This window comes from Hirundo rustica, chromosome 8 (genome assembly GCF_015227805.2).
Source record: "Hirundo rustica isolate bHirRus1 chromosome 8, bHirRus1.pri.v3, whole genome shotgun sequence".
Lineage (NCBI taxonomy): Eukaryota > Metazoa > Chordata > Aves > Passeriformes > Hirundinidae > Hirundo > Hirundo rustica.
This window is the reverse complement of record NC_053457.1, coordinates 28,922,872-28,948,599: the sequence shown is the minus strand read 5'-3', so window position 1 is coordinate 28,948,599 and position 25,728 is coordinate 28,922,872. Positions and strand designations below refer to the sequence as shown.

Sequence of the window (25,728 nt, the reverse complement as noted above, 5' to 3'; positions counted from 1 at the left end):
ATGGGTACATCTACTGATGCCCTTCCTGTTGTCCTTCATTTTTAGAGACTATAAAACGAACAAGTTGATATTCCCAGACAGCAAAACTATTGCTTGCACATGGCACTGTCACAGGAACACAAATAAAGAAACCTTTGCAATCCTATGTAGTTTGCCATCAAAGCAGGGTGCTGCAAAGCAGGCAAAAGCCGCCCAGGCCTCAAAGCACTCCTTCTGGGTTGCTAATTCTTATAAAAAAGGCAGTTTGTTACTGTAACAGAAGGTTGAACAATGACAAGGTAAATGGCAAGCTCTGAGTATTTCAATTCTGAGCTACCATGAAGCTGCACAATTTTAAAGGCCTCTTTTGAAAAATGGATTCGTTTATTGAATAAACCAAATGGTAACATAGTCTACCATTAGCAATTTCAGTGTCTTAGTCATGAAGAGAACATAAAGTTGTATTGTTTTCCTTTTTATAGGACTGGGAGAGGCACAGTGAGAGGCAAACCCTACGAAAAGGCAATCTGGTTAAGTAATAAAAAAACACCTTTACAGTAATATGAATCATTGGCTAAAAATATGTAGATTTCCCAAACATTCCCCTCTAACCCTCCAAGTATTGCAGAAAACAACTCCCAGATCTATTGCACCACCAAAATTAGGCAATGACTTAGCACACCAGCTCTAGCTAGAGTTGCTTGGACCTTGGCATAAAACATTGGGAACACATTTGACTCTCAAAGCTCTGCTGACTGTAAAAACCTGGGCAGGCTAAAGGAGTGGGGTCATATTAAAGCAGTATTACTTGGAATTCAAGGCCTTTTCTTCAGGAAGAAGAACAAATTCTTAGAAAATGCTTGATTAAATCTTGGGAGGGCAGATAATAGAGATGTCTAAGGAAAGGGTGGACCCTGAGGTCATGGAACATTCTGAGTGCATATGGTACAAGAAAAGTCCCCCCAAAATGCGAACAGCTGGCGGCATATTAAAATTGTAAATGTCTCTACAGGAGACAGCCTTGTCCCAGCAGAGAGAAACATACATGCTACAAGTAGAACTTACACATTCTGAGCAATTAGAGAAACTTCAAGTAGCAGCTAAGGACAGGTTTGAAGCTTTGGAAGATATCTACTTGAAGTGTGCAGATGATGCTAAGGTGATTGGAGAACTGCTGAAAAAACCAGCAGTATGCTCCCAAGAGGAAATATCAAAGATTTTGGAAAGGAATCAGGAACAGAATGTGGCAAGGACTTCATGCCTTCAGAACCTGGATCAGGTTCATGATTAGATTGAATGAAAAAAAAAAAAAAAAAGCCAAGAGACAAAGCCACTTCAGAACATCTGAAGGGCATGGTGGAGAGGACGGGGCAGAGAAGGAACATTAACACCTGAGAAGAAAGCAGGATCTTCACCTGGAGGTGCCAATCTGATGAACAATGAAAATCCTTTCTTTTCAAAGAAGGAAGTTGCAAAGGGATGGACCCGAGCTGTTTTTGGAGCTCAGCTCTGAAGGGATCCAAGAGGCAATTACAAGCCTTTGGAAAGAACTTGGCACTGTGTGTTGACAGAGTTGCCATTAAATTATTAAAAGCAGAAGGAGGTAAACAAAGCCAAAGGTTGCACAGAATAATTCTGTTGATTTCAGATAGCTGAAAAAATTTCAGAGCCATGGAAGGTGGTTTTCAAAAATGCAACGTAAAAGCCAGTGAAGAGAGTGCCTGTGCTTTTCTGAAAGCCTAAAATGCTTTCACAGAAGGGTTTATATTTTTAGGGGTAGTTTTAATAGAGTTTTTGTTTGTTTGAATAAAGCATGAACATTTCAGTAACACCAATTTGGATTCTGGAAAAAGAATTCTCCCAAATATTAAATTATCATTATATGCTTGAAGATATGCAACATTATAGTCAGAATGAACAAATACATGTCTAGATTTTAAGAAATCTTACAAAGCTATATAGTGGCCTTAACTCCATAAGACAATTTAAATTGTGACAGGCATAGTCACAATTTGCAATGAAGAAGATGGAGCATGAAGAAGGTGTAAAATCTCTGGCCCATTTAATATAAATGAGGGAATAAAGCATGGAAATGCATTATCCCCGATATTCCTCAACATGGTTAAAGTGTTACATTCACTGACATTTTCAGACTACAGTGCACAAAATAGTGGAGCACATTTGGGATCCTATGGTCTAGGCAACTGAGAATGAAACAGTAGGTGCTGAATGAAAACTGGCTACTCAAAGAAGAAAATAATATAAAATCAGACATCTACTAATAATAAAAAAATACCAGTAAATTTAATATACTAGTAAAACTTTACCAAGAAAAGGAAAATGACATTGATAAGCAAAGTCAAGAGCAAATTTTGTCACCATTGTTATATGAAAAGTCACAGTTTGAATACCTGCCAGGAAATAATTTGGTTTGGTTGTTATTTTTATGAATTGTGTCTCAAGTCGTAGTATAAAAAAATAACACCTAGCACTATGAAATTAACCTGATACTAAATAACTTAGTAACTAAAATATGCTCAGCACTCTGACAGTGACTGATATTTTTACATCAGTAAAGAGCTCTGAGTAACCTCTATACATTAACTAATTAATCTTAAGTATCCCCATGTTATTAGTAAGGTTAATTTTATCATACCTAAGTATTCACTTAGGAAACTTTCTTTGGCCATATTTCCACCATCTATTTAGAAGCAGAAACAAAATTACGTATATTAATTAATATATTTAAAAGATTTTTATAACTTACCAACCATTTGGCTCTCAGTGCTTTGGGAAGGGATGGGGAAGAGGAGACTTGCAGAATTATTGACAAATTTCATGTCTGAGAGGAAGCTTTAGGAAACAGACAATTTGTGTAGAGTTCTTTCATGAAAACATCCATGCTGGTTACCCTAAACATTATGCTCCAAAACTATGTTTATTTTTTCTCAATTATATTTTATAACTGAATGTCTTAAGAGACCATCAGGACTTCACATGAAAAAATAGGTTTTTGCTTCATGTTAATTCCTAAAAATCATATAATAAAAAATGACTTTTTAAAACACTGACCTCAGAATAATTGTTAAAAAACATGGACCCTCAGTAGAATAAGATGCTTCTGATATCTTTTAGGTCCTGAAGTGCATTTGAAGAGCTCCATATTAGTTTTTTCTTGCTTCTTGTCTAATGAAAGGTCTTTTAGAAAAAGACATTTGCTAAAATTGGAAAATAGCATAGCTAAGCATTGTTTTGATAATATCATAGAAAGAGAAGCACTTATGGTTAAGTGGGTAGCAATTCTGTCAAAATTCATATTCTTTCCGTATTATTAACTCTGATCTTAGCATGTAAGAACTCCTACAGGAAAATACACTAGAAAAGGAAGGATACAAAAGGACAGGAGATCCTCACCTTCTGCACTCAGTCTTGGACACGCTGAAAATACTGATAACCAATTGATAATAATTGATAACAACAGATAGTTGATAACATTTTCTATACAGTGTTCCACACACACTTCTATGTCCTTGCTCAGAAGGAAAAATACATTTAAGATTTTATTTCTGTAGAAATGGCTGTTATTATGTACATAAGCAGTCACTGAGCCTTCATATTATTCAATATAATATGTGAGAAAACTGAGGGAATGTTCTGATTTAGATTAGCTGTGAAACCAATTACATAAACATATAAATATATATGTATGGGCACACACACATACGTACACACATATGCTTTAAAAATAATTGGTTTGCCCATCAGTCCTATTCCGGCTTTCTCATTTTAGAAAAAGGCGGGTTTTAACATATCAGCAAGGGCACAGAAATGTTGTTTCAAGTCACAAACAAGTTTCAGCATACATGACCAAGCCTGGGGTAATATTAGTCCCTTTTATGCCTCACAATAAATTTCAGAGAGCCACTAGAATTCCAGCTATATGTACAAGATGATGATTCTCCAAATCAGAAATACATGCAGCCACAGAAATGGCCACACGTGGCCATATAGGAGGTCATGTAGAAATATAAACAATCCTTATGAAAGTAAAATTGCATTAAATAAGGAAAAGCTGAAACAACATATGTATAGCCCTGAGTTACACAAGGCCAGATTCCGCAAGGCCTTTTTTTGCCATCTTTGTCCTTTGTTGTTAGTATTTAATGAGGAAGTACAACCGGAGAGAGCATGGGAAGTTCTGGCCACCTGCAGACGCCACTGGGCTTGTTATTATTTGTCATAAGCACCTAAGATAGCCTTGGATTTTCCAAACTTTATTCTAGATCTGAAATAAGTATCAGCAAACTACAGTTTTTCAGGTAATGCTGCACCTTAGTGGAAAAAATACAGTTCATTTATTTAATTTTCCCCAGTAATGCCAAACATTCTGAACAGGACAACTTTGCTTAGAAAAAAAGAGGGATTGAAAATTACCTTTAACAGAGAATTTTTCTTTATTGTCAAGAAAACTTTCAGATGCTTTTTAAAAAACTGGTAATTAAATTAGGTACATAATGATTTTATAATTTATATGAATACTAGTAAAGTTATTATGCATGAAGATTGAACATCTGTTAAAGTGATCCCAAACTAAAATTCTTACCATCAGGATTCCAGCCTCTACATTAAATTATTTAGAAAATTATTATTGCTGCAGATTTTACACATAACAAATTCCACACCCCAATCTGAAATTGTCAAAATGTTTTTGATTTGGGAAGATGAGAAAAATTCTATGTATAAAAAGAGCAGTCAGTTATGAAAATTCTCGAATCAGATGAATTTGAATGTTCCTTAATGATATATTCATGCCTTAACATGTCAAGAAATTGACCTTTTTTATTAAATGATTTTATTAGTGGCTACATATTGATAACCTTTTTTATTATTATTTTGTACATGTGAACAAACATTTCATTACATTTCATAGGAATGTAATGAATTGAAGCAAATATTCTGAAGTGTGCAAATTCGATTTAAGTAGTTTCAGGATTTTATATAAATATAGAAATACACAGAGGAAATGAAGTACTAAACCCATGTTACCATGGACAGGCTATCTCATATTTGGAACAGTAATTCGTAGCTGCTGGATTTCCTTCAGCAGAATCCACAGACTGAGGAGGGGGAGGTTGAATCCTGACAATCAGAACTTCACTGGGGCTTACCAGAACAGCACTTACTCATTTATTTTTCATCCAATATAAATCACATTAAGAGTAAAACAGGCCATTCAACATTTTCTGACTCTAAGAAAGGGTTCCAAAGTTAACTTGGAGAACAGAGTTTTAAAAAAATATGGCCTTTTCTTGACACAATCATAATGGGACTGTTCATAAAACTTCTCATCTGATTTACAGTGGTCACTACCAAAAGGTTTGCACTTGTCAATAACTAACAAATGTAGTTACCAGACATATATGCTATTTATAACTTCCAAAAAGAAAGCTTTGGTATAAAATGTGTTTTCAAACTTCTTGGTTTTACATGTGGCCATTATATAAGTGTTTTTATTTAGTTCATTATTATATGAATTTACTAATTTGCATGCAATCAGGGATCCTGGGAGAAGAAAGATACTTCAGAAAAAGAATTCTCAGATTGAAGAGAAATGCTGAATGATCCCATGACAAACATGCTTTTCTTTTACAGTAAAATAACATTTTTACCTGAAAACACAGTAAAATGGCTGATCACTATTTGCCTATCTTCAGCGTCACAATAAAATATTTTAATCCCTTTAAAACTCACACCTGATTTTCAAGTGTTTTTCAAATTCTGGTTGAGATACAGAGGAACGTAACCCTGTATGAGTGAACGCAGTCAAAACTCTCCTACAGGACTGGATGGTCTTTCAGTGGATGGGGTTTCCAGTACATTCACAAAACACACACTCACATATTTCTTACGTGAAATGCTTAGGCTGAGGATAATACAGGGTTTGGAATATATTCCCATCGAGTGGCTCTTCTTCCTAAGTGTATGCATCATGTAAACCAGTCCCATTAGTTTATATTTACTTGAACAGATTAACTTCAAAACGGGCAGAAAGGGTTGTTTTCAACGGACAATTTTTTCACCGGTTCAAAGTCCCCAATGGAACCTTTAAAAATTAATTTTTAAAGTTTTAGGTTATATGAGGTCAGAATAGGCAATAAAAGTCACAAGATTGTGATGACATTATTTTAAGATAATAATCTTATTTTAAGATATGAAAATATTGAAACAATCATGCCAGTATAAGAAATAATTATACCATAATTCGTAAGTGCATAATTTATCAAAACAATAGAGCAGTCATGGTTAGATGCAACCTAATACTCCTGTATAATATATAACTACATACTGTACAATTGTTCCTTTTTAATAATTATTTTTACATTTAGTCCTCATCCAAATTAAGCTGAGTACTTCTATGTATGAATGGCTTTAGGAAATAAACACAACTCACAACAGGGCTTCATTACTGCTACTGCACCACCATGGCATGCAAGTAACTATGTAGTCAACTACAAACAGTAAAATGTCATCATCTTTCTGAAATAAAAAGAACATAAAAAATACAGATATAGTAGTAAACATCAATTATCTTTTTGTATCTTTCATATTTACCAAAAGTCTAGCATTGCATGAGACATTTATACCTCTGTATCACTCTCCTGTACTAGGATGGTGGCAAATTTGGAGTTGAGAAACTTTCAACAAGCTTGTACAAAACTACTGGTCTCATATTACACTCTGTCAGTGTGTAATCTATAAATGAGAATATGACACATTTGCTACCTGCCCCTTAGCATTCTCTTACTCTTTTCCATGTTCGTGAATTTTGAGTAAATAAAAAAGACCAAGGGACATTAAAGCTGGTTGCCAGGTTATCTGCTGTGGTTACTGAGCCCCCAAAAGACTAAAGTGCCTCAAAAAGGAAATTCTTTCATCTTCTTTTTGTTGTTGTGAGGTTCCATACTGGTTGCAGGATTTGACAACTGATGTTGGAAGCAAGTTGGATTTTTAAACATTTATTTGTTTATTTATATAGGGTAATTCTTTAACAGGTGCTAAAGTGACAATGAGATAGAATTCTGCAGCTGTGAGGAAAAAAAATATCCATACTTGATTATAAAAACAAGAACCCAAGTGCTGACTGGGATTAATTTCTTCTGCTTACAGGTCAGGACAATATATAGATAGTAGCAAATTTCAATATTGAAAAGGGAGTAAGTTGAATAACAGTATGTTCAACTCTCATTAGATTTGCAGTCTTGGAGACTCTCTTGGGAAAAAAGTACTGTAAAGCAGCTTTTCCATGCTCAATTAACTTTGCTGATCATTTAGCTGGCATGGAGGACCCTCTTTGTAAATTATCCCTAATTCAGGAATAACTCTTAGGTACTGAAAAGAAAGCCCATCCATCACTATTCTGCAGCCTGAATTATGTTTTTTTCAATGCAAAGAAAAATAATAATTAAATGCTCAAGTCATAGTATTTAATAGAATTATCTTTCAAATTCTACACGTGGTGTTCTTGGGATACACCTTTGCTAAATCAAAAGTTGTGTACCTCTTCTGGGCAAGGATATAAAAACACCTAAATCCAAATGATTCCCTTTAGTTCCTGCCTGCTGGAAAGAAATCTTAATGCAAATTACAAGGAAAGAACTGTACAATTCCCATCATTACATTAAGCTATACAAAAATTTCCTTTAGTTTCTTGGAATTCGCTCAGTTTCCAATTATACAATTCGCTTCTACATTACAAAAAAAAAAAAAGTAAAGTTTTTCCTAGTTCTGTCTAAGGATCTTCTCAGCTCTGATATGTTCAGGATTAAGAATACTCAGTATTTTATTTTGTATTTTGTTGATACCAGGATCCACTCTTTTTATCAAAGCTCATCAAGCATACTCAAACCCACCACAAGTTTGTTCTGCTTTGGGGGATAGCAGGCTGTGTGACTGAAACAGAGCACAGTACCTCATGTGTTCATTCATAGATTTGCCTCCATAAAAACTGAGGCTGTAGAATAGCTTTCAATGGAAGCCATTTAAAAAGAAAACATTACAGAATATACAACTGTAGTTTTTGACTCTCAGACGCAAGTTCCTTGACGTGTTGAAAGGTGGTGTTTTCGATTTCTGACTCCTGAACTCTTATCTTTACAGTCCGCAGGCTTCTGTTGTGAAATGTCTATCAGAGCACTTGCAATTGCAAGACCTGTAAGATAAATAAAGGAAAAAACCAAAATTTAATGCTCAGCTTTGCTGAGAAGAATTCCAGAGCAGTGTGATGGTTTCTTTCAAGCCAAATTTATATACTTTCCCAGAAGTGATCAGTTTCATTTCAAAGTCAGATAACAAGTTCTCACTTTCTTAAATGCTACTTGGTAACAGCAAAGAAACACTGAAAGGCAAAAAATGAAGTTGAGACACCAGACTGGAAATAAGGAGAACTGAGTTCCATTTGTGTCTCTTATTGATTTGCTGTGTGATCTTAGCATGATCTCTCTTTATGACCATCTTCCTGGTCATGTGGACCAGAAGCTTTCTGTCATGAATTTTCTCGTATTACATGTATGTGCATTGCATTTAGAAATTGATAAAACCATCAAATCAGAAAATAAGAGAGAAACAGAAACTGCAGTTAGGAGGTAACATTGTACCCCTGAATATTTGCCTTTGCTATCTATATATATACACACACACACACATACACACATATATATATACACCTCTTTAATTGGGGAATATTCAAAGGTTAATATTTACCACAAAAAAAGGTATTTTCTTATCTTTCTAGAAAGCACAGATCTGTAAACAAGTAGTGAACCATGGTGGCCTGGGTAAATTCTAAATGTTTTCAACTCACCAAAACTCTTCTGGTTTGGATTCTGGTTAATTTGTTGATATTTCCTGACCTGTTGTAATCTTAACAGAGTGTAGCCAAGGGCATAGACTGGCATGCTTAGGAATCATAGAAACACAGAATATTCTGAGTTGGAAAGGACCCACCAGGATCATCAAGTCCTACTTCTGGCCCTGAAGAGGACAATACCAGGAATCCCACCATGTGCATTGTCCACATCCTCCTTGAGCTCTGTCAGTGCTGTGATCACTGCCCTGGCGAGCTGTACCAGAGCCAACCACCCTCTAGATGAAGAATTTTTTTGTAATATCCAACTTAACCTCTCCTGACACAACTGCAGGCTGTTCCCTTGGGTCCTGTCACTGATCACCACAGAGCAGAGATCAGTGTCTGACCCTACTCTTCCCCTAATGAGGATGTTGTAACTGCACTGAGGTCTCCCCTCAGTCTCCTCCAGGCTGAACAGACAAAGTGACCTCAGCCACTCCTCACTCAGCTTCCATTCTAGACCTAAGAATCTAATATTTTAAGAATTTACTCTTCCATTTGATTGCTACTGCATCCTTTCTAGAATTTAGTGACTTCTAAAATGCTGATATTAACAGCACACTTTATACATGGTAGTTCTAGGCTTTTAAATTCACACAGCTGATACTGCAATCAAATGGATTAGGAGTATTCACATCATTTATATGTTCTACTGCAAACAAACCACAAAACCTACATCTACATATACCCAGAATCTAGGTAAGGATGGTGCTGGTTCTCCACACTGCCCAAAACATTTCATTCTCCAACCAGTAACACCACCACTCTCCAAGGAAACCTTTGAAAATACTTTTCACCACGTTTAACAGGCAGTCTCTATTTCTTAGCTCAAGCCAATATCAAACTCAATTTATCTATTACACAGAATCCAATTTTGCAATACTTTTCACACAATCACTCATTATAGAACTTATCTACTAAGAAACTGTGCAAAAATTGTTTTCCACTAACAAGTGTTGCTACAGTCTCCTTTCACAATGTAAGATATATGGTCAGATTCAGTTCAGGTTTCCAGTATCCTGAAAAAATCTATACTATTGCACACTGGTAACATTACCTTTCTTAAGTCACAAGAAAGTTGCAAGAATTGATTAATGTGAATCCATCATTTAAAAATGCATGATACTGTGAAACACTAAGTACAATTATCATTGATACATTTCGGGATATGTAAGAGCCAGGATTAATCAAGTTGTTTTTTCTCACACACACAAATATTTCCTGGCATGAGCCAGTGATGCTTAAAATTGGACTTTGACAAATTAAATTGTTGAAATCTCTGAAGCACCTTTCAAGTTTAACCAGTATCTGGTATTAGCAAATTCAGGAATAAAACCTAAATAACATTTTGATGATTGCTACATGTCACCCCATCTTCAACAGCTAGGCTTAGGGACTGTGCTAAGCAGAGGGGGCATTATTGGTAAAGAGATTTTTTAATTTAATAAGCTGTTGTAAAATATATTTGGGTGTATTAAGTTAACCTCACTTAATATAACAACTAACAAAAAGGAATCCTTAGGTCTAGCACTGCATACTGGGATGTACTGGCAAGTTGATAGAATACCATTAAAATCAGGTCACTACAGAAGATCATTTGTCAAAATGTCACACAAATCATCTGATGAAATTCATTTATTGTGTTCCCTACACCCAGCATAGTTCCTTGTTATCAAAGCAATACAATTATCTGGGGGAACAATTCATTATTTCAGACTGGCAGTCTAAAGGAATTTCATTTACCAAGTGAAGCTTGTGCACAGACACTTCGAGCAAGGAGAATTTGCATCAGAATAAAACAGAAGAAAATGCTGTTGCTTAAATATTCATTAAAAAAAAAAATCACAACAAAACAACCCAAACCAAAACATTCCCTTGATTTTACAGGATTTTTATCTAAATAACCAATGTGAATACATTTACAGTCATTGAAGTTGAAACTGGAAATTGTACAGTGCTCTAGATGTATTACCTCAACTCCTAAGTTATTACGTTCACCTGCCTTCTCTGAATGCTGCTGTTTAAATATCCTGCCTAACATCCAAACTGGTATCTTCCAAATGAGTACATGGTCTCTGGTCGCTTCTGACTCTTGAGCAGCATGGCAGAAGGGAACAGTGGAGTCAGCCAGGATCCCACATGGAGACTCAACAGGTCGCCTCTAATTTCTGGAAATTTGATCTTAGTTATGGAACCAGCCCTATTTTTAAATTTAGTTTGTTTTTCTACTAAATGTTCTAGGAATCACCTGACCTAGTTCTATGCAGCTCAAACAACCTCTGGCTTGTTTTAAGGATATGTATGTATAAGTCGTTAAGAAGCGAGCCCAGTCAAATCCTAAGTGGAAAGCATATTTTTGTAAGAGATAATTGCACTCACAACGAGGAAAACACCAGAGGAAGCAATATGAACTTGGTTATCTTTAGCAGAACTATTGTCGTTCCTAATGGAAGTTAAATGGTAACAGTTTATTTTCAGGAAGTCTCTAATCATAAAATTACTGGGGTGCGATTTTTTAAAATTTTTTTTAGATTTTTTTACAAGAGTGTAAAGCTATTAATAAGTAGAGGGATAAAATGCAGCAAATCAGATGAGATTACCTTGAAAAGTGCATTCACGGTTTATATACAAACAGCCCTTTAATCCTGCATTCAGACACGAGCATCTGAAAAAGTCATTCATTCTGAGATGCTCTTCTCCCAGTCCCAGTAAAAACAGGCAGTACTATATATTTTAATTTTGCAGCAAAACAGCTTCATTAGGCGTGAAAGGTTAATTGCAGGTTTAAGTGCAGTTCAGGGAACAGTGCACGGGTCTGTGGTGAATAGCACAGTCTGCTACAGGAAGGCTGAGTGCTATAAACAGTTTGCCCTGCTGAAATGTTTTACTACCTCATTTACTAACTGTCTTCTTTTACTGCTTGTATTTGTAGTTCTTCTAAGCCTTTAATAGCTACAGTTTTATTTCACTGTAATCAGATTTAAATGGAAATACCCATGCTGGGATGTTTAAACATTTTTCCTCTGATTGTATACAACTACATTTGAACTGATGTAAGGCTACACTATCTCTAAAAGTAAAAAAACAAAAAAATAAAAATCCCTACATTGAAAAAAATAGTCCTACATGATAGTGTGCATATTTAAAACCTTTTTTTCCTCATCTATTGTTCATTTTAATGAGAAATGCATGGAATTCTTACTATCTCTTTTGTTAAAAGTAAGGGAACAAAGAATGACCTCAGATTTGTGCTTAGGCAGGGAACTGGAAATGTTGCCTTTCAATTTAAATATGCATTATTCAGACATAACATTTGGATAGATGTCTTAGTTTGATTAAATTTCTACACGTCATTGTTATGCAGAATCAGAACATTCAGAAACCTGAAGACAATAAAATAACTACAAGTCAGGTAGATCAATTAGATTTGTTTGGCATTTTAACCAAAATTATAGTCATTGTTTAAGGTGACTTTAAGCAATGAAAATAAAATGCCAGCTGCCACACAGAGAGACTTAAACAGAAAATCTGGGTAAACACCACATTATTAAAGTCACAGCTTCACCCTTCAGTGCCCACAAGTCTTTGTGTTCCTTCCATCTGTCAGTTCTTTAAAGACGGGCGTTACTGTACATGCTCACCTGATAGTGGACAGACTCCTTTTATCATAAAGGATCTCTGACTCCAAGTATTGCCATTGTGGAAGACTTACTGCCCATGGAAATCTACAGAAATGCATCTGAGCTGTTTGAAGGTACACTAAGTGATGAGAATCACAGAGTGTGGTGCCTCTCAAAAGTCACCAATGAAGGCAATTTCATGTTCCTCAATAAAACTACCAGTTATAACAGGGAATTTTGATGAATTCTGCCATTTTTCAATATGTCAAGTCTATAAAATTCTTTGGTAAGTGCACAGTGTATATCATGTGAATTAATGGTATATGCATATATACACAAAACTTATGTAATAATGTGACATAAATATGCCATTATGTAACAATTACATCTATATATACAGACACATTAATTATATACAGCCTCCCAGTTAATAATGAAGTTTTGTATTACCTACTCCTTAATCTGATGAAACAGATCCCGTTCACTATAACATGGAATGCACACATTTATTCTTCATAGAAAAAGATACGTTCATTATAATGTCTATAAAAGTGGGGGAACATAATATTCTAGAAGGAACATAACATTCTAGCAGATTGTTACTAGGCAGTGTTTCTGAGCACCCATGGAAAAAAATTCTCTTGCTTTCTATGAGATAGTATGCTAAAAATAGTCATATTCAATTTAGTTGTTTAGCAATAGTTTCACGATTTTCTGTTTGTTCCTGTGTTCAACCAAACTGTCTCCAAGCAGAGCAACTCAGGCTTAATTTCCATGGCTGAAAAGGCCAGCCTGCTCTCTGTGCTGCATACTCCTCTGCTATGGATCCAGTCATGTTGGGAGATAGCCAAAAGGCACACGTAACAGAACCAGAACAAAATTTGGCATTTAAAAATGTGATGTACAGAGCCCCCTCCTAAGCAAGTAGAGACCTGATACTCGAGTACTTTCCAGGAGAAAAATTAAGAGTCATGTGAAGTTCAAGACTGTATATGGCTAGAAAAACACAACAGATCTAAGTTCATTTCTAAGTCAGAAAATAGTCAAATCCTTCATGTGTATCTGAGTTTCCTGGTCTGGCAGGTGTGCCTAGACAGTATCCAGAGATCGCAGACTTAGTCACAGAGAAAAATAATCATAAGCATCTGCCAAGAACAATAAGTGTCTTCAGAGCCTGTCATATTGAATTTTTTTTTTTTTTTTTGAATTAGATTATTTTTAAAAGGACAAGCTGACAGCACCTCAAATTCACTGTCTTTTTATGGGCTCCTCTTCCTGTTTGGAGCATGAATGTGTATTTTAAGTTGACACTGCTCTTACTTTTGGAAAGATATATTAAACAAACTAAACTAACTAGGAAATTACTTTGGGCAAGTAACCCCATCATTTTTTTTCAGTGATAATTTTTGCAAGATGGGAAGACAGCCAAGAGGCCAGGAGGTATGTTTTCCTTTTCTTTTGCATATAACTTAATTAAATAAGTAAAATACGAGACAGAGCTTAAACCACAACAAAAATAAACTAAATAACGATAGTGTGGAATTAAATAGCCACACACTAGTAGAAGGAAGATGTCACGCTCCTTTTTATTACACCTTTGCTATTTAGCAATAAGGGCTATCTATAAGGGACTAAGAATTTCTTATTCCCAGAACAGACTTATAAATTACCTGCTGTCAGTTTGTGGGAAATCCAGACTATACAATAAAGGCTCTTTGAAGAAACGTTCAGCCTTTCCCGAATTTTCTCATTGTGAAAAGGAAATGGCCCTACATATTTGTGTGAAATATTTGTATTCCACGGGGCCAGTAGTGATTTTTTTTTTTTTTTTTTAAATGCAGTCAGGCAGTTCTCTTTCCCTTTCAGAGTGAGATAACGCATAGTTTGGTCTGAAATCCAGGTCTGTACAACATCTGGTGCCTTTCAACCATCCAGGCTGCCAGTGACCAAGAGGCAGCAGGGCTTGTTTGACCTCTCTGGATATGGACAAGGGGAAGCTGACAATGCACTCTGGGATGCTTCAAATAGTGCCCTGGTGAAGTGGACCCAGTGGGGAGCTGGACACACTACAGCTATGGAATGGGGCAACCTCACATTGATTAACTGAAGCTTTTTTCTCCCACTCTCTTTTCTCAACTCCAGCCCTCCTGGAACACAAGAACCATAGAACCATTAAATTGTTTGGGTTGGAAAAGACCCTTAAGATCATGGGGGTCCAACCATTAACTTAAAGACTGCAAAGTCCACCAATAAAACCTGTCCCTGAGTACCACATACACACATCCTTTAAACATCTCCAGCAATGGTGTTTTCACCACTTCCCTGGGCAGCTTGTTCCAGGGCTTGACAACTGTTCTGGTATAGAATTTTTTCCTACCAGCCAATCTAAACCTCCCCTGGTGCAACCTGAGGCCAAATCTTCTTGTGATATTGTTTTTAACTGAATGATAAGAAAAACACCTAAAAAGGAATAATCTGCTTAGAATATGTGCAAATCTCATGCACATTAATTCCTTGCAGCTCTGCCACTGTATATTACACATCATGCATTAAAATGCAAATAATTAGACATTTTTCTACAATGGACAGTAATATTTGAAACATTTGGATTGCATTTTCAGTTTGATTACATCTCACTTCCATTGAATCATTTATCCATACGTTATGAAAAACATCTCTATTCTTATGATGTTGTGCAGCTGTTTAATTTGTTTTCAAGAAAATCACTATAAACTAATTTGCTACTCTGCAAGAATTTGGTGAGATGCATTAATCATGCCAGAATCTAATTTGGTCTTGTAAACCTATCTCTGTAGAAGAGAAAAAAGTCTACTTGGAGTACTGAAGAAGCTCTATTTTCACTCACTTTTAGCAATACCTGGTTTAATACAAACAAAATCATAATTGTTTTTTTAGAAGTCAGTATCACAGGGATGGGCCAGGTGGGGTTAGTTTGGATGGATGCAAATCAGAGCAAAATGACGATATGAAAGCTGTAAAAAATTGTGAGCTTGAGTTACAACATTTTAAAAGCTTTTTACCCAAACCCATTCATGCAATTGGATGCTTTAACCACTGTGATCAAAGTTAAAGCCTTACTATACATCATGAGAGGGATGAAAACCTGTGGGACAGAGATTTATCATCCATATAAACAGAGTGTGATTGGCCATTATTACAGGGCTGAATTACATTTCATGCAATTCAGAAATCAGAGTATCTGTGTGTGTGTGTGAATACCCGTGTGTGAGTATCTGGGAGGCAGAGCAAGCTGGAACACAACTGAGCAATCAGGAGAACACTCAGGAGAAAAGGCAGCAGTAGTCTGGGGTTTGCTTCCCTCCAGAGGGGCCTTTCTGGCAGGGGGTGATTTAAAGCAGATCTCTTTCTGTCTGCAGAGGAAATCTGGGGTGATAAACCTCACCAGGTGAATTTCAGTTTTTATGAATACCTCCCTAATGTTCCATCTGGGTGATGGCATACACTGTCAGATTTGCAGCTTTACTACTCTCCTCCTCAAGACAAAACACACCACCTTAAAGACAATAGGTTTAAGGGCCCAAGAGGGGACAATTCTGCCCTCGCTGGAGATAAAACAATACTACTTACATTACCATTTACTCTTAAGGAAGAAGATTAGAACAATAATCCTTTTTCTCTCTCTTGCATCCTTTATGTTGCAAGTGCCAGGGTTTTTTTCCCTTATCAAAAGTTTTAGGCTTCTATTTGCTATTTATTCAATGACTTTTTTCCCACCTCTGTTTTTTTCCCCACATGCTTTTTGATCACATGTAAAAACTTAGCTTTGGTTCTCTTATTTCCTGATTTTTTTATATTTCTAGAATAAACCAGAAAGTATTGAATAGCTTCATGCAAAAAAATTATTATAGTTCACCAGAAATTCAATAGGATTACAGTTTAATCAGCAGTAGGCATGATATCTGCAGTGCTTTTCCATTTAGACTCCTCATTTTAAAGTTTTGCTCTCTAAGGTTTACAAAGTACTGGACTGGGTTTTTTTTTTCATTTCCAAATGGAAATATGGTGCAATATATCATCACTCTAACCAGTGTTTTGATACTAATTTGGTTCTAGCCAAATAGCAAAGCCAGTTTTCCAGTGCTCTGCTGATGTCTAATTAGACATTTAGAACATCCCCAGCTACATAGCCAGGAGTCACTCTGACAAAACAAACGATCTTGGAAGGGGAACACAGAATTAACTCAATGGGACAGAGAGTGTGCTGCGAATTTTGAAACATATTTTGAATATCACTAAAGTGACAACTTCAGGGTCCTCTGGATCTCTAACAGGAGTATTTGTAGTTTCAGTACTGTTAATGGTTGAGAACAACGAAAAATAAAAGAAAAGGGAAAATAAAGAAAAATAAAGTCACAAATGCCTTGCTGTTGGTATTAGGGCGGCTCCATCAGCAAATCTAGCACCAGCTTACATAGAAAATTGATTTTTAGTAATTTCAGTAGAAAAGCTTGGTTAAAGGCTGATAAGCTCACACCGTTAAAAAAAAAAAAAATCATTTTAAGCCCCAAAGATTTTGTACAAATAGCTCTACCACAATTACAGTCTGCACTGAAAGAGAGTAATTCTGTATGGGACTCCAGTATAGACAAGTAAGCTACTCAGCTACTCATTAATTCTTCACTGAATCTTCTATTTTACATTGAAAACACCATGTTCTGACTATAACAGGCAAAATTACACACTTAGACTTGTCAAATTGTATGGAAATGGGTTTCCATTTTAAACACTTCATTACGTACACTTACTTGGTCCTGAGCAGTCAGTATAGACAAATATCAGTGAAATGATAGAAGAGCATTGTTTCTGCCTGTGTGACACATTCAGATACAGCAAATGCCTGAAACCGAGAGGTGGTAAAACAGTGGCTGCATATCACTGTAAATATACTATATTATATGTCCTAGGCATGTGTCCTAGTTTGGAGACCAAGAACTGGAAAACTGGTAGTCCATAGTCACAGCTTGCCACCTTCCTCCATGTGTACTCAATCCAACCAGTAGCACTCATTGTCTCATTCACCCATTAAATCAATGAAATTTTTGGGAAAAAAAACGAACCCACAACACCAAAACCCCAACAATTCTTGTAAAAAAAGATTACCAAACTATGACTTTAGCCTTTTAAAACATTTCTCTAAATGCCTGTGGGAAAAAATGAGATTCTCCTGCACACCAAATTCAGATTCCACATTTCCCCTTTTAGGATCATCATCCTTCAGAGATACAGGAGCTATGAAATATTCCTCTTGGGATCTGATTTGCCATAAATCTCAGCCTGACTTGTACATCTCCTTTTAATACAACAAAATAAGATCTCTTAACTCACGGCCTGTTGAACAGGACTCGTGCTACTAAATGGAGGTAGGGAAAAAAAGGCATAAACCAAGTAAAAGAGACAGTCAAGAAAATCTCACAAAGTCCATTTCCCAACAATGTCAGCTCCCTGAAGATGCACTCCATGAAAAATACACTTTCTGACACTAAAGAGTTACTGCAGCAGTAACTGATGAATACTCATCAGTATTCATGTGAGTAAGAAATGGCTGAAATGAAACCATGGACAAGAAGATGTGGTATGAAACACACAGAGCTTGGAGTTTTCCAATGTCAGGATGGTTCTTTTAGACAACAGGAAAAATTCAGAGCAATTCTGTGCATTGTTCCCAACATTTTCATCAAAAATGGCTGTGCTGTACAAAGCATCACACTGTCTGAATTTCCAGGATGCGATTAGGAGCTAATTTTCATTTAAGCATTTTAAAAAAAGCTTTTACTATGTGATGAAGGAGAAACTAACCTTCAGCAGGACATTAGAACTCCCTCACTGCAATTGTGCTAAGTCTCCCATCTGTTTTTTAAAAGCAGAAATTGCATTGAGGCTTCTATTTGCTATTTAACTGCTGACCTTTTTCCCCCTCTATTTTTTCCCATATGCTTTTTGACCACATGTGAAAAATTTAGCTTTGGTTCTCTTATTTCCTGATTTTCTATATTTCAATTAGACTTTAGACAGTGATAATGATCCAAGAGTTTTTTGAATAAAATCTGTTTTGTACTTCCCAGCTTCTGAGAACTGCCACAATTTGAGAAACTTTCTCCCATAGCCCCTGAAGTGCCATCTATAACATAATAATATAATAAACCATGAATCTGCTCTCCCTTTGCTGTGCAACACACCATTCTGTTTCCTACTGTCTGCTGCAGTATGATTTGCAACTATAAATAATTATCCTAAGTTATAAAGGTGTAATATAAAACGATAAAGCAATACCATTAGACACCATACACTCCAGACTCTGAAGAAGCCATAAGAAAACATTGATTTTCATAAAGAATAGGAATAAAGGTGACAATGAAAATCATGGTTCATGCTTAAGATTAGTTCATTAAAAGCTTGCTGCAATTTTGGGCACAAAGAATAAAAATAGCAGGTAATCAGTGGCAAACCATCTTTCTTCTAAAATGTGGGACACCACATTTTTACGACACCTGTCATAAAAAGTGAGAGGAAAACAAAAGCTGTGGTGGGAACAGGACTTGACAATGTGTGAAGTTCAGAATTATAAGGTATTATCCCCCAAAAGGAGAAGAGCCAGACTCAAGAGGGATTCATATAAACCTATGTAATGTTTGTGTCCAGATGTGTGACCCTGTGAGTGGATGTTAATTTGTTCTGTCTGGTCTGGACAATACGAGAAGAGGAATATACAGGATTTCTGGCCTTTTCCTACACTACTTTCCAATGCCTTCCTTCCAAATAGCTCTTCATTTTCCGCTCTTCATTTTTGCTGCTTTTCTTCTGTTGAGCTTCGGTCAGCACACCATGTAACTGCCTTTACGAAGTATTTAGTATATAGACTTCCAAGAATCAGGAATTTTCTTTGTGAATCTGATGTTAGCTACTAAGACTACTCTAATTCCTTTCTACCGTCTTTCATCTCTTTGCATTGTACTAGTGTAAGAAGGTGGTTTGGTAGTTTAAGAAGTTGCAAACATCCTAAAAATTGTTTATATTATTTGTCCTTCCCATGACTTCTCATTTTAGTGGGCAATTCTTTTCTAAGAAAGATACACACACCCATTATGTGCAAAGAGACATAAAAATAGGTGTTCACACTTGAACTATGACCTAATTATTTCTTTAAGGGCAATGAAGTAGATTGTGAACAATCTAAATGCAGCCAGCCCTATTTCATTATTTGAGTCCCACTTGTGTTTTAAGAATACTTACATTCAAGACTAAAAACTGTGTGCTAACTAGGGCACATTTCTCATGCAATTTTTTATCTTTGATGCGTTTAATGGTGCTTTCTCTACTCACACTGCAAAAGGGACAAAAGCGTGTTTTCCTCACTGGGCTGGCCTCAAGGATACAGCTATCCTTTGTGCCAGTGTAAGCTGTGCATGGAGCTGCAAAATATCCACAGAGGCTGAGGCAGTGGGGTTTAAATCCTCTCCAGATCCACTGGGATGGGTTTCAAGGAGAGGGAAGAAGGGCCGGGAGCCTCTTGCAAGAACAAACAGCCTCCCGAGTGAGGTATGTAATTTCTGAGACTGTTAAGAGATCTAAAGTTTGGTAGGAGAAATCTGAGCCCCAAAATCCATGGTCTGATTTAAACAAGTTGAATTTTCACACTTCTTTTTCCTCCCCCCCAAGCATTAGCTCTTTCAAGTCCTATATTAGAGCTTTCATTTACAAAATCAATGTTTAGTGACCTTTTCATAGTGGTTTAAAAATGAAGACAAGAGATGTGTCCAGGGAAGAGAAACTGTATTACAATATTGAGCTTGTTATCTCCGAAGTGCTACACACAAATTAACATGCTAATACAGTAATTAGATAGTTAGCCTAGGTTTAGTGCAATGACTGTGTTTCCTAAAGCCACCAGTGAATGAGAGATGGAGTGGCATCACACCATAGCCAACAGCTCTCCTTAAAACAAAATGTGCTTAACCTTTGTGTATTTGTCTGAAAACAATGTAAGTCTATTTAGAGCACTGACATGATTTGCAAAAAAACACGTTTTGAAGCCAAGGTCTGTTGTGAGTGATTGAAATACTGCAAGACTAGACAAAACCAGAATGGGTTTTTGTTGGCCGGCTGGGACGAGGATGGAGCTACAGACATTTCACCTGGAATGACTCCTGTCACAGGCAGTGACCCCTGACAGCTTCTTCTCAAGAGCAAATAGCACAGAAAATACTTGAAAGCATTCGAGGGAAGGGCCATCCCCTCCACAGGGCTGGGCTCCCTCCTCCTTTGTGCAAAACCGTAAGAGACCAAACAGACTTTGCCTGTGGCTTCCCAGAGGATCACACTGCACGGACGCTTGCCTTGCATGCCCAGGCTGGATTAGGTAAATGTTTGTACACCTCTCAGTGTAATGAAGTCCCAAACACAGTGAGGACTCTAAAACCTTGAGAATAGAAATGATAAAAAACCCAGTCATAAATAGAAATCAAACTGGTGGCATCACAGGTACCCGTGGAGCTTTGGAATAACCACAAGAAAGCTGGCACAGTATCACTGGCATGATGTATTCTGAACCAGATTGGAAAAAGCAACCTGGAAAAAAACAGCCTGATTACAATGAATGAGCCTTTATTCCACATATGAAAGTCCTTCTGATACTGACAAAAGGAGGAACAATATTTATCATTCTAGGATCTAAGGGGACAAACCAACAATATTAAATCACGAAAGGTTTTGTTTGTGAATTGGCATTGTTTTCTGTCCCTTGTGTTTCCAGAATGATAAATGCTTTCCTTTGTGCAGGAAAGAAAAGATACTGAATGTTTATTATACATATATTTATGCCATAATTTTTGAGATGGTTGGTTAGATTCTCATTAATACAAATATTTATATTAAAGGTGTTAATAAACATTTGGGGGGGTGGGGGTGGGGGTGGTGGTTTGCTCCTCTAGAGTTTTATTTGAGATTCTCCTTCATGATATTTTAGTTTCTAGGACAGATGAAACAAGATTCAGTTATCACAGTTCTTAGGATAACTGGTGGGAATATTCCAGAAGCACAATGTGATCAAAGTGGATGGAAAAGCAATACTCAAATGACTAGAGGCAAAACTGCGCCAGTCCCAGAATTACAGAAAGAGCTGATATGCATGAGACATACTAAACACTTGCATTTGAATTTTTAATATAGAAAATAAATGTCACAGCATTTTCATGAAGAATCTATTAGTCTTGAACGCAGCTCATCTGCTACTCATTGCTACGGTTTATACCTTGTGCTTTTTATCCATCTTAACTCCTGCTGAACACTCAAGCAATTGCAATGTCTGACAGGAGGTTATGGATTTTTTTGTATTGTCATCTTTTTTTTGCATTTTATGTTTTCAAAGGCTAGCACAGAGCATTCCAGCGAGCACATGACAGTTAACACACTTTGTTGCCAGCATTTTCAAATGCAAGCAATATCTCCTGGTTTGCACAGTTCAGGATGAATATGGTGCATCACTGTGCCATCTAAAGTGACTCAGCTCTGAGAGCTTCAGGGCTTGGCTCTGCCTTCAGTGCCCTGAGAACACAGGGCTGAATTTTTCAGACAGTAAATACTGAACACACAAATAAATACATAACTAATAATCTGGTCTCCAAAGAGATATATATATATGAACACGACTCCAAGAAGGATTACTTTTAAATGGTATAATTCTGTGCATGCTCTGTGCGTTGGGCAAAAGTTCCTAGAGCGCAGCCAATTTTCCTGCACAGATTTCAATTGCTAGGTTAGATGCACTTCAGAATAATATTTAAAATCACAGAGAAATGTGCTCAAGGTCTGTTAGATTTTATAGCATGCATGGATAGAATGGCTCCTCAGAAGAACAGGATGGTTTTCATTTTCTTTCTGGGTGTAATTGCTGTTCCTGTTACTCAGCCACCTCCGTGTAACCTCCATCAGGGACACAGCTTCACTGCCTTGTGTGTAACGTGTGAGCACTGCACCACAGAGCTTGCAACACAAACACCTTTGCACTGCACTTAAATGTTCATGGGAATAGAAACACACTCCCACACCTCTTTAATCCATAGACTTTTACATTCAGGCCAAGCATGCAAATTTAGCCAGACTTTTATGCAATAATGGACTAAGCATGAAAGTTGTGCAAATCACTACCAGCTCTCAGCTATGCTGTGTAGTGTAGAGGCTTCAGGTGATATTTCTGACATCCTGCGCCACAGCTGTCACCAAGCAGCCCTTTGTGGATGGCTACATTAATGGTGTGTAAGAAAACACCACCTACTTTACTCCTATCTACATTGGCCCCGCAGTTCTAACACAAGTAAAAAAGATACTGCTTGATATTAAAAACTGTCAATATAAACATTTCATAGACCCATGGAGCAATAAGACTGCATTAATCAATTGGTTTGGATTGGTTGGTTGGTTTGCTTTGTTGTTTTTTTTTGACAGAGAGAACTGGGCTAAATTATTTTGAAAACTGATACATGAGTAAGCTGCGGAATTCAATTACTTGAATTAGCACAAAATTTCCAGAGAACTTTTAGCACATGTGCAAAGTTTTGTGTAGAAAATGACATGTACAGACATTACAATCAAAAGTCAGGGAGTTTCCAGTTTTGGATAGATTTCAGGTTGGATGTGTCAAAAGATAAGCCCTGATGCTGGCAGGCAATCTCCTTTGAAAATTTATATTCCATATACAAAGATCTTCAGGTAAACCAATTTTTACTTTCACCTCTGTCTCCGAGTGCTGGTCTCAAAGGACTTCATTTCAGCCAAGACCTGTCAAACCCCCAAATGCTTTTCATTACTGAAATCCTTCTGTATGTTCTGTCAGCTGTGTTAAAATAATAAATTCACAAGCAATTGATTTTTGAAAAAGGAGAGAACCACTTGAACTCATCTCCTGATTTTGTTATTTCAGCATGTAAATTTTTTCTTTACATATTTAAAACTGTAGTTTGAAGTCTTTCTTTTCTATGCCCTTTATGGGATTTAAAGTAGCAACAGGTTCAGAGAACTTGTAATAAAAAAAACCTTCTCGGTACAATGACTCTGAGACATCAGAGGTGTGCTCCAGTCACTGCATATCCTCTCAAATCATTAATATTAATGATAATTCACTCATAAACATCCAGCACATACTAGGTGCCCTGGTGATCTTAATTGGTGCTATGAAATAATAAAATGATTTCTTACATTCTGATGTATGAGGGGAGAAATTCAGGACATTTCTAAAATTCCTTGCAGAGGTGATTTTGTACAGATTTTGTCATTATCAAGGGAGGATAATACATAAAAGCCATAGTGATGGATTAAGAAAACAACAATGGTTATTTCACCTAAAAAGTTGAAGACAGTCTTTTCAAACTGTGTGTGTGTGGAATGAGAGCTTAGTTTGGATGAAGCAGTTGCAAGAACACCTTAATGGGGGACAAGAAAGCAATTAACAATGAAAAGTCACTGATGCAAAAGATAGTCCTAGAGATTAAAATCTTATTGAAACAAATGCTCCTCCATTTGATCATAATGAATTGAGCTGGAAGATCTGCAAAACCAGTTCACTGAACGCGAGAAGAAAATAATAATTTGTTACCCAATTATAGTACAAAGCTTTCTGCTCAACATACTGCTCTACAGCATTACTTAAATAGAAATAAACTGAACAACACCATAGCAGAATTAGACATAATATAATTAGAAATGGCAATGTGATAATTAAGAAAAAAATATTTACAGATATATCAATTTCTACAGGACTCTAAAAACCATGAGAATATTCTTTGTCCCAATGGAAAAACAAAATATTCAAGGGAACAAGAGATGAAATGGGCATAGCAGGGAGAGATGAAGCAAATAGTGCAGGGAAGAAAGGGGCAGTGGTGGAGCTAAGCTGTGCATGAGGCAACAGGGAATAGACTGAGACGAGATAAATTGCAGAGATGGAAGTGGGAAAGGTAGGGAGAGAACATCAAGAAGTGAAGATTGAGAGAAGTACATTATGGTGCGGGAACAGATTGCTTAAATTAGAGAAATCCATCCGATCAAGGCAGATTGGGTTTTTGTGATGGGGATGAAGATCTCAAATTCATCCCACCTGACTTAAAGCACTTAGCTGAGACATTCAAATGTGGAAGGGTTCCTGTCAAAATCTGTAAAATCAGCGGAGAGGTCTGTCCAAAGAGGAATCAAAGATCCAGGTGGGTTCAGCTGCCCTTTAACAGAAGTATTATGAAAGGATAGGAGTGATCAGATTACTAACACATTTAAAATAGCATGTACACATTACATGAAACGTTTGGATTTGATAGGACTACTATAAAAGAGATTAAAGAAGAACAAAATAAACATAAACAGCTGTCACAGGAATTGTTATTGAAGAGGTTTTTTAGAGGTCCCATATTTTTCAATCTTAATTTATGGGGAAATGTGGCAGTGACAGGGGTAGGCATAACAGAACACTCAGCAGTGGTGAGGATGGTACCCACAGAAAAAAAAAATCTCTTAAATTTTCATTTTCTTACCAGCTGCTTTGCCACTGGAAAAAAATATGAAGTCACATGTCTGGGACAACAATGTGGGATATACCAAAATCAAAGCAATGGCTGCAAAAAGGCTCTCTACCTTATACTCAGGGAAGAGGAAAGAATTTGATTACATTTTAGAAGTTCTGAGGAAGGAAAGATCATGGGCTAAAAACGCTCTTCCACCCTTTAGCAAGACAGGTTTCACAAACACTTCAGAAGCCTGAACTCAGAAACCCTAAAGGATGGGAGCTTAAAGGAACTGTAATAAACAAATTGTCAGAGTAGGTAAATTAACAATTCACATCCTAAACTCTGTGAAAATAAGGAATCAAGTGGACAGCCTGGAAAGACAACAAAGATGGAGTCAGTTCACCAGAAAAAGCAACACGACAGAAGGTAACTGGATGAATACACATAGGTGTGAGCAATTGCAAAAACTAATTATCTGAAAATATTAATTTCTTCACTGTCTAGTAAATAAAGTAACTTTAGCAAATGAAACAAGCTTCTAGATGAGGAAAAACAAAACTGAAATCCAACTGTCTATGTATTTTGGGTTTGTCAGTCTGTAAAGAACCAACACAAACCCCATCTGAAATTAAGCTGTAAATATCGTATTTTTTCAGATCATCATCTAATTGAATTTCAGTAACAAAAACTTTGG

General features: G+C 36.6%; 1 protein-coding gene across 2 annotated transcripts in view; it reads right to left on the bottom strand.

Moving 5' to 3' along the window:
• Window positions 1-4,409: 4,409 nt before the first annotated feature.
• ATRNL1 (attractin like 1) overlaps window positions 4,410-25,728 on the bottom strand; it is a 432,362-nt gene continuing 411,043 nt past the window's right edge. For both annotated transcript variants that reach the window (XM_040071146.2, XM_040071147.2), the window contains one exon: window positions 4,410-8,188. In XM_040071146.2, coding sequence (XP_039927080.1) covers window positions 8,064-8,188 — 125 coding nt within the window. In that variant the 3' untranslated portion in view covers window positions 4,410-8,063. The remainder of the gene's footprint in view (window positions 8,189-25,728) is intronic.